Raw genomic sequence first — 10,341 nt, 5'->3', positions numbered from 1 at the left:
AGGGAAAGATAATGGTCATCCTCACTCATTATTATCTTTTCTCCCTATTTTTATAAATAATTGGGAGATATTGGATATAATATTTGAAATTCAAATGAAAGAAAAATATGGAGATACATGATGATAAATTATAAACATTTTAAAAATATTTATAAAAAGAAGAAGAGGGGCAAAAATATTGGGATACAAAAGAATTTGCAATTGTGATCAGAGGATTGGTTAAAATGATGATAACTTATAAAATTTTAAAAAATATTTTATAAAAGAAGTTGCAATTGTGACTAAAGAATTTGTTAAAATGATAATAACTTATAAAATTCAAGAAAATATTTTATAAAAGAAAAGGCTATAAAGTATTGGAAATTTTGGATAGGAAAAGTTCCCTTTTTTTTTGGAATTTTTAAATAATCAATAATATCCTTCCATTCAAATTTAAAAGAGTAAAGAAGTGTTAGTTCAATCTCTTTCTCAAAAGCATCTTCCAATTTTATCAGGAGACAAAGTTAGAAGATAATGCCATATTAATTTTCTTTTATTTTTTTTCTGTCTTTTCTTTTTAATATATGGCATTTTATATTTTTATGAAATTAAAATAAAAAATGTCATAATTGTTTATTTAAGAAAAATATAAAATTTTATATTTAAAAATCAATATATATATAAATGAAATTTTGTATTAATAAAAAATAAAAAATTGTGATTAAAAAGTCATTACATTAAAATTTCAAAATATCTACAAATGTCATAATTGTTTATTAAAAAAAATAATATTTTATAATATTTTTTATTACTTCAAATTTGGATATCATCATAATGTCATCCTATCAACATTGATAATCCACTTAAAAAATACTAGATATATTTAATCAATTAATAACAAATAATATAATATACAAATAATAAAAACAAAAAAATCATATATAGTTATATTAAAAAAATACAAAATAAAAATAAAAACACAATATATCTATTTATTTATTTTATAATTTTACAATTCAATATGAAAAAAATAATGTGTGTATATATATATAGGAAAAAATGAAAACAAATTTCAAATTTGTTACTTTTTAAATATAGAAATAGGATAAACCTTGTTAAATGTATATTTTGAAACATGATATAGAAATAAATTTTATGCTCGTGGATTTCTCAACCTTTCATGTCTTCATGTCTTTTTAATTGATTTTCTAAAAAGTGCATATATATTTATATATTTATATTTGATTTTACAGTTGAAAATGATTAAAATATGAAGCCCAAAATAGTTTAAATGTTTATAATATCGTATTTGTTGAATATATAATAATAGTATGCTAAGCTCCAAGGAAAAGTGCTTCTAGTTTTAAAAATAATTTATATTAATATTAATTGTCCATTGTTTTTCTATTTATTTGTTTTAGTTTTTTTGATGAGGCTCTAATATTGCCGAAATAATAACATCATAATTATTGGATAAACAGTTAATGAAAGGCCTAGAACCTCTGAGAGCTTCCTTTATAGCTAAGAAAAGCAGCAAAATAAAGAGCAAAGTAACCGGTATGATTAAAATTAGTTTGTGATAAGACACAACTTCATCAGAACTACTACTTTTCACAAAAATTAAAATAAAAAATAGCTATAAATGATAAGAAACTTCAAAGAAGCTCCGAGAATGAAGTTATGCATTTTTTAAAAGTGCAAACCTCTCATTTCTGGCAAGGAACAAAAGGGCATCAACCATTGAATAGTTACAGCAAATTATGTAGCTCAAACAGTCACAATTAGACAACAATATGTCCATTACATTACACTCACCAATTCTAAAAATATGTTTTCACATATTATGATTAACAATAATACCGCAGCAAAGTTTATTCAGAAAAGATAAGGAAGAAGCAAAGACTCATCTGCATACAGGTAGAGATTATTATTATTTTTTTGACACTTTTCTAGATATCAAAAACATTAATATTATATATATGCACAATGAAAATCTTTGCATCTACCCATATTGAAGTTGCTAATGAAATGGACAAATATATTAATAAAATGGACATCAAGAACAAATTGCAAGTATAATATTTACCTTATTTTTTGAATGAAAGAGAGCCCAAGCTTAAGATTAAGTATGTGTAGATGTATATAATGTTATAATACAATGGCATCTTTGCAGCTTTATATAAGGAATGACAGGGTTATTTCAGATTTTACTGTACCTACTGTCAAAAGTCAAAATATATATATATATATCACTGACACCAAAACCTAATTTGAAACCAACCATGTACTTCATTTTCAAATGTCAATAACAATGGCTCAATAATGCTAGTAAATCTGTCACATTTGCAACAAATGATATATCTACACCATATCAACAATTATGGTCATTCAGCATATTCAACAATTGAGGCCATGTTTATCCAAAAGTGCGGCCTGTCAAATGGATTCACATAGGAAATGAAATTAGAATCAGTTTAATAAATCAAAAAGGACATGATTTTCAAAGTTATCTGATTCTTAGTTAAAAATCAATAAAAAAGGACAGAGTTTTCAAAGATGGCTTACTGATCTCATATAAAAAGAGTACTTCTCTACCAACGTGTCCATTCTATCCTATTATTAAAGATCATGCTTTACAAAGATAAAACAAAACAAAACCAATGAATGAGTTTGGATGTGTACTGTATTCATAATCATGAAATTTCTCAAGAACAGAATCAACCCCATAACATAACATCACCCAGGGCAAAAAACATCAACCATAATTCAAAAAAAAGAAACAAAAAAGAACAGGAAAAACACAACAATGATAAATCATGAACTATTCATCTTAATGTCACCTCACAACATGAAATTATCTCAAGAACAAAGCCAAAAAAGAAATAATAGAAAAGGAGAAACCTTTATGGGAGGCACCTCCAATGCCAGTGAGGTTCTGCCCCTTAAGAGACCTTCAAATAAAATCCAATTAAACCTTTTTTTACAAAATAAACCCAAAAAAATACAAAATTAAATTTATAAAATTTAAAAAAAGAGGAAAAAAATTTACATGGAAACAATTGAGCAAGTGTTATCTATGTAGCAATGGCAAGCGACAGAGCACTCTATATCTTGGAGTGCACTAGGAACGATCCAGTTACCTTTTCCGGTGCAAGGTTCAACAATGAAGTTCTAGTTATTCTTTCCCACAATCCCAGCTATTATTCACAGAGCTTTCATTGCATTAATTACACAGTATATGTTCATTTCCATATATGACATATATATATATAATCAAAGACAAAGAGTACTGGTTTTTTTATAATCAAAGTATCACTCATAAAATGCAAACATGGTTCTGCAACATTCGAACTCACATAAGAAGCAAGCAATCTATTAAAATCCGGCAAAATATTCAAGCCAAGTTCATTTCAAAAACCAATGATAAAACACAATTGGCAAATAAAGGAAGTACTTTTGGAGGTCGAAATTGTTTCCCATTCTTCTCAAAGTACTCCCTGATCGAAACCAGCGTCTTCCCTCGAAACTCCGGCAATGTCACCATCCTCTTGTTGGAAAGCTGCAAGACACCAAACCATTAAAAAAGGTCTCAAACCAAACAAAAATCAACAAAAACCAAGCTATCAAATCTCAGAATCACCCGGTAAACAATGAGATCACCGTCATCATCAAACTCCTTCTCCCCATGCTTCCCTCCCCATCCTCTTCTTCTTGATTATCCCCTTGCTATCCTGATTCCTCTTATCCTCCTTCTTGGGCAATCTCAGCTTGCTTGGATTTTAGGAAGGACTCAACCACTAATCGTACAAAGCGCTTGCTATCAGGATGGGAAAGGTCGATGCCGAGGTGTTCGATGGCTGCGGTACGGACCTTGAACTCGATGGTCTTCTTTATGTCGGCGGTGTTCAAGATGTCCAAAACCACGTCGGGGATCTTCTTTTTCATCTCCTCATCTCCGCTGCTGTGATCAAAGAGCATAAAGAGAAATAAAAAGAGAGCAAGAGAGAGAGAGAGAGATAGCGAGAAAGAAAGAGAGAGAGAGAAGCCCAAATCTCGGTACCGCACCTTGAACTCGGTGGTCTTTTCCATGTCGGCGGTGTTCAAGATGTCCAAAACCACGTTGGAGATCTTCTTTTTCATCTCCTCATCTCCTCTGTTGTGATCAAAGAGCATAAAGAGAAATAAAAAGAGAGCAAGAGAGAGAAAGAGAGAGGTACCGCATCGTTGCCGTCTGAGAAGAAGGTCTCCTATCTCACGCCGTTGTTGCTGGCTAGGGTTAGAAACTGCTATTGATGGCTAGGGTTGGAAGAACAAAAGAAGTAAAATCCACCGTTGATTACAAAGGAAGTAAAGATGAGAGATCCAGGCCATTGATTCTCCATTGAAGAGTAGATCCAGGCCGTTGATTGTAAAAATTGCTGAACCAATCACAACTGACCAAATGTCCATCCCAGAAATGCTTCAAAAATAGTGTTTTTGGGGGATAGGATTAATATTAAGTATATATGTTTTGGTAATGTTTTCTAATACCTCATGAGTAGTTATGTTGTTGACTCACTCTACTTATTTTTGTTTTTTTTATATAAATGTTAGTTATCTCTTGAATGTATGTGAGATACCACCAAGCCTTGAGGTACTTTAGAGTTCAATGGACTTTTGATTCATCTACACCAGAACATCATGGCGATTGTCATGCGCTCGGCACATGGATTAGGGTGTGACAATTTAATTTTTGTTTTTTAGTTAGCTTTGTTATAAAAATGAAAAATGACTTGAAGGTCTCCATAGCATTTGTTATGACCAATATGTCCCTATGTTTATCTATAATTCCCAATGTAGTACTTGTAGACATTAATTTAATTTTTTCATTTTTATAATACCAAAAATGCCTTATGGCTTATTGCATTTTTTTTTTTTTTCTCCTATCCTTTTCTATCTTTTTCGTTACTTCGTTCTTTTTATAAATATTTCTCATGTTCTTTTCTCTTCCTCTTGTTCTTCTTCTTTGACATGTTTTTTTATTTATATTTAAATATATTCTCTTCCTTTTTAGTTCATGTTTTTCCTTATCTTTTTATGTTATACTTATTGTAAACTCCATTAATAATGCTAGTTTTTATTGTATAAGCCAAGATGGCGAGGAGGAATAAGGAATAGAAAAGGGGATGAGTCTAACGACTCAATGAGTCTAATAAAAATAGATTAGAACAATTAATAGCTTTAGGACTAGGGTTCAAATATATAAAAATTTAATTTTGAACAAATTATACTAAATAGCTTGATAGTTAAGATGCTATGGGATTTCAACTAAATAGCCATGGTTCAAATCCCACATAGTTGCAAGATGAAGGACTTTGAAGTCAACTCTAAACTTGCACCATCTCCAAACAATTATTTTAAAGATTTTTTAAAAATTTTGTTGATAAAATTAGGAGTTTGCTCATGGGAAAAGGACTTGGTGGTCCAAAAAACCCTTGCAATTAAATTCGGAGTTTGTCTATGTGAAAAGGATTTGATGGTCATTAGGCAACAGTGGAAGGTGAAAGTTACTTTTAAATGTTTTTAATTAAATTAAATAAAAAATGGGATTAAATTTACTTAATTAGTGTTCTAAGATTTTGTTTATGAAAAACCATGAACTCCATCGGACGGTCAAGATGCGACTTTAATATTCACAGCAACGGATTGATGATGCGGGGTCCCTAAAACCCAAACACTCCCTTAAATACTCGCAGCCTCCAAAACCCTAGAAAGTGGAACCCTAGACGGAGAGGGAGAGAGAAGGAGCTCGCTGTGGTGAAACCCTAGAGCTTCTCCTCGATCGAGCAAGCAGCCATGGCGCTGTACCTGCTCTATGAGTCGGCGTCCGGCTACTCGCTCTTCCAGGCCCATGGCATCGACGAGATTGGCCAGAACACTGAGGCCGTCCGAAATCTCTGTCCTCGATCTCAACCGTTTCGGCAAGGTCGTCCGCTTTCGTCGCCTTCAACCCCTTCTCCTCCGCCCTCGACGCCCTCAACCAATGCAACGCCATCTCTGAAGGTCTTTCATGCGTTGCTTTCTCCCAATCTGGTTCATTTTTCTAATGTTTCGTGGGGTTGTTATTTATTTAGGTTTTTTTGTTGGTTTTTAGGGCTTATGACGGAGGAGCTGAGGAACTTCTTGCAGATTAACCTCCCAAAGGCTAAGGAGGGGAAGAAGGCCAAATTTAGCCTTGGTGTTGCCGAGCCGAAAGTTGGGTCGCAGATCTTTGAGACCACGAAAATTCCCTGCCAGAGCAACGAGTTTGTTCTTGAGCTTCTTCGTGGTGTGAGATTGCACTTCGATCGATTTATCAAAGATTTAAAGGTTTGACCTTTTCTTTTTTTTGTCATTTGATAAGTTGTTGCCTTTTTTTCTCTCCTTGAATGGTTGTTGTTGTTATTGTTGGTGTCATTGTAGCCTACTGACTTGGAGAAGGCTCAATTGGGGCTGGGGCACAGTTACAGCAGAGCCAAGGTCAAGTTCAATGTTAATAGAGTTGATAATATGGTAATTCAGGCTATCTTCCTTTTGGATACTCTGGACAAGGATATCAACTCTTTCTCCATGCGAGTCAGGTTTGTTAGTTGTCTTGAAATTTTCTTTGATAAATGTTCAATTTTGTACGGTATTAGCAGATGGGTTATTTTTTTCACTTTGGATGGCTAAATAATCATAGTATTGGATATTAGAACAGTAAGTTCTCTTTCTGACTTTCAGTTTTCCCTTCTAATTGCTATTATTATTAAAAGCGATCATGGCTTCTGTGTTGCTTTGGTTTATCTCACCTGTATTGTCAGCATCTTTGGCAGAAATTTATAATAATGATATATTTTCACTACTCTTTTTCAGGGTTAACATAAATTCTTAGTGCCACTTGATGTGCATTTCTTTTTTCTTTTTCTTTTTTCTGAAATAGCTAATATGGAGGTAAAGGGGATTATATTCACTAGATGTTCCTTAAGACATTGGTTTTCTAAGATAACCTTTTTTTTTGTGCAAGAGATATTCAACAACTTTTTTTAAATGCCTCGGGGAGTGATAGTTCATGGTATTCATTGACAAGATTGCTTTTCTGCTCAATTGTTTGTTTCATGTTTTAACCTTGCGGAATGCTCACTTTGTGAATATCTTTTTTTAAATGAATTTTTTTTGTATTTCCTTTTGGGGCACCTGGTTTTTTTTGGGTGTTTTGTGATTCTCCTTGATCTTTGTTATGATGGTGTTTGAAGGTTATTAGTAAACAGCAGCATTTCCCATCAGTGGAACTTATCAGGATGTTTAGTTGTAGGTTGGGTACGAAGGCCACTAATGATTATTTGGTATGTTTCTTCATTTAGGATTATTATAGTACATTAAAGAAGAGATGACCCTGTTTACAAATTTGTGTTAATTTTAATTACTGAAAAGGAAAATTTGGATTTTTCATTATTCTAGTCCAGTGAATTTTGTATATCATTAAACATGGACAGGATATACGCTCCCCTGAAATCCTAATGAGACTAACATAAATGCACTAGTGAAAATGTGGGATTTTACCATGGACTAATTTCTCTAACAATCCCTTCAAGAGACAGATATTGTAAGGGGGCTTGATCAACTGTAGCCCAATTAGAAAATATGGCCATGTGAATATCACAAATTGATAAAACTCAAGGAGTTAAATGGTCATGATCCTGGTCTGACTATCTGAAAGGTTTTGAAATTTTACACCAACAGTATTTCTTGAAGAAGGGATGGAGGGAATGAAGGTCCATGAGTCATGACAATTTTGAAGACAACTTCTGACTTGGACCAAAATAAATGAAGATTAAAGAAACTGCAAAGAGAAAACTTTATTGCAACTCTAAGATGTTATTTTACTGTATCATTGTTGCTTGGGATTTGTTTCGGTAAATTTTCCACTACTCTATTTGTTGAATAATTAAAATCATTTCAGCATTCATGTTATGTATTTTATATTAGTGTACAAGAATAACTGAGAACTTTGTAAATGGTGTCCTTTTTAAAGAGCTGTTCATGGTACTGCATTACTTTCCCTTATTTCATCATTTTCGCTTGTCAGTTCATATTGAATGGTTTGAAATTTTAATGTCACACAGAAATTTATTTATTTTTATTTGCTGTATTTAATTTCTCATTTCTTCTCTGTAAATTTCTCATTTTTTTCTTTGTTAACTTTCACTTTGTACAGAGAGTGGTACTCATGGCATTTTCCAGAGTTAGTGAAGATTGTAAATGACAATTATCTGTTTGCTAAAATAGCCAAGTTTGTGGAGAACAAGTCAGAGTTGACTGAAAATCATATTCCTGAGTTAGCTGACATAGTTGGTGATGAGGACAAAGCAAAGGAGATTGTTGAAGCAGCAAAAGCTTCAATGGGTAAGTCACAAAATCCCCTTTTTTTTCTATAGTAAATTCCTATGCTGCAATTATAGTTTTTTCGTTTTTCAGGGCAAGATTTGTCTCCAATTGATCTGATCAATGTCCAACAGTTTGCACAAAGGGTCATGGATCTCTCTGAGTACAGAAAGAAGCTTTATGAGTATCTTGTCACCAAAATGAATGACATTGCACCAAATTTAGCTTCTCTAATTGGTGAGGTTGTTGGTGCTCGTTTGATTTCACATGCTGGTAGTCTCACGAATTTAGCCAAGTGCCCTTCTTCAACACTTCAGATACTTGGGGCAGAAAAAGCACTTTTCCGGTTTGTATCCACACTCTACAACATTTTATGTTAGTTTGGGTATTCTGGAACATAATCAAGTATGGATTTTTCATGGTGTACATTTGGCTGCCATTCTTTTTTATCATAAATTATTATTTTCTTTGGTATGTGCACATGTGATTTTCAATAATTTGTTTATGGGTATGGTTTCTCTCATCTTATTCTTTTGGTGTTGACAGGGCACTCAAAACACGAGGAAACACACCGAAGTATGGTCTCATATTCCACTCTTCTTTCATTGGTCGAGCATCAGCTCGAAACAAAGGTCGCATGGCTCGCTATCTTGCAAACAAATGTTCGATTGCATCACGTATTGACTGCTTTTCTGGTAAGTTCTGTTGTTGAAATGAAATGAAACACATCTTTTACTGCTGAGTGGTTCTTTGCTTTTTCATGTGTTCCTTTTTTATGTTAATCTACCTAACTGATGATGGCAATCAGAGGCGAATACCACTGTTTTTGGGGAAAAGCTGCGTGAGCAGGTGGAGGAGAGACTGGAGTTCTATGACAAAGGTGTTGCCCCTCGAAAGAATCTTGATGTGATGAAATCTGCCATTGACAATGTGTTCCAGAAGTCCTTACAATCTGGAGATGGTATGGTGCTTCTGTATAATTTTGTAACGTTCGTAAAAATCTAAGTTAATATTTTCATCTATCATTATGATTTTGTTTTTCAATTCAGATGAAGATAAAAACCAAATGGAAGTAGATAATGGGATTGCTGATGCTTCTGTAAAGAAAAGCAAGAAAAAGAAATCTAAAGGCGAGAAAGCACTTGAGGAGCCCATGGACCAGGATCAACCAGCGGCTAATACAAATGAGGATTCTTCTGCACAAGAATCTGAAAAGAAAAAGAAGAAAAAGAAGCACAAACTAGCCGAGGACGCGATCACAGAAACTCCAAATGATCTGGATGCTGTCGAGAATGAACAAAATGGTACGACCAAGAAGAAGAAAAAGAAACACCATGGAGATGAAGATGAAGGTGCCAATGGTCAAGCAGCTTCAGAAGTAAAGAAGAAAAAGAAGAAACAAAAGAAAGCTGATGATGATGATGAGGAGTAGCCTATAATATGATCTTCTCAACATAGGCTGGTAATTTATGCAGCTCAATGCCCTGTGTCCTTTATTTCTCTTGTAATATCAGTGAACTGAGTAGGTTGAGGATTTTGTTGTTGCAGTTGTAGTTTGAATCAGCACTAAAATGCTTGAAACATCAAGATTATGGTGATCAGCTATGTCATAAAATAGCAAGTTTTGTATTTTATTTTGCCATCTATCTGGCCAAATTTGTTCTGTTTTATTGTCATTTATTTCATTGTTAAAAACAAACTCAATTTTTGTTGGATTTTCCCCCCTTGAAATCACTATTAATATATGGACAAAATGCAATTTTAAAACATTTCACTATAGGATCTGCTAGCAAAAAGCTGGCTAGTTAATTCATTGGAATGATCGGAAATTTAGGGTGTTTGGTTTGGAAGTGAATGATCGAAGTCATGGAAGTCTGAAAACATCACTTCAGTGGAAGTGTAGAGTTCAGCTGGAGGTCTCTATTTTCATATGTTTGGTTGAGGGGAAAATTGTCACATTAGTGACAACTTCATGTGTTT

General features: G+C 33.2%; 2 protein-coding genes across 2 annotated transcripts; one reads left to right on the top strand and one right to left on the bottom strand.

The window, feature by feature from the left end:
• Window positions 1-3,433: 3,433 nt before the first annotated feature.
• On the bottom strand, window positions 3,434-4,201 carry LOC120256876 (RNA polymerase II transcriptional coactivator KELP-like; the record flags this gene model as incomplete). Its single annotated transcript, XM_039264547.1, has 4 exons — window positions 4,197-4,201; window positions 4,040-4,132; window positions 3,787-3,940; window positions 3,434-3,538 (listed from the first exon to the last, which is right to left on the bottom strand). Coding segments are annotated over exons 1-4 (357 nt in total), but the record flags the coding sequence as incomplete, so codon positions are not given.
• Window positions 4,202-5,719: 1,518 nt separating this feature from the next.
• LOC120256877 (nucleolar protein 56-like) lies at window positions 5,720-10,024 on the top strand. The gene is given in 10 exon segments (XM_039264548.1): window positions 5,720-5,913; window positions 5,915-5,953; window positions 5,955-6,021; window positions 6,113-6,327; window positions 6,421-6,578; window positions 8,195-8,382; window positions 8,455-8,707; window positions 8,908-9,056; window positions 9,170-9,322; window positions 9,411-10,024. Coding segments are annotated over 10 exon segments (1,704 nt in total). The 5' UTR covers window positions 5,720-5,814; the 3' UTR covers window positions 9,794-10,024.
• The last annotated feature ends 317 nt before the right edge of the window (window positions 10,025-10,341 follow it).

The sequence above is a fragment of the Dioscorea cayenensis genome, unplaced genomic scaffold (assembly GCF_009730915.1).
Source record: "Dioscorea cayenensis subsp. rotundata cultivar TDr96_F1 unplaced genomic scaffold, TDr96_F1_v2_PseudoChromosome.rev07_lg8_w22 25.fasta BLBR01001695.1, whole genome shotgun sequence".
Classification (NCBI taxonomy): Eukaryota; Viridiplantae; Streptophyta; class Magnoliopsida; order Dioscoreales; family Dioscoreaceae; genus Dioscorea; species Dioscorea cayenensis.
The sequence above is the reverse complement of the archived record's forward strand: the minus strand, read 5'-3'. Positions and strand labels throughout refer to the sequence as shown.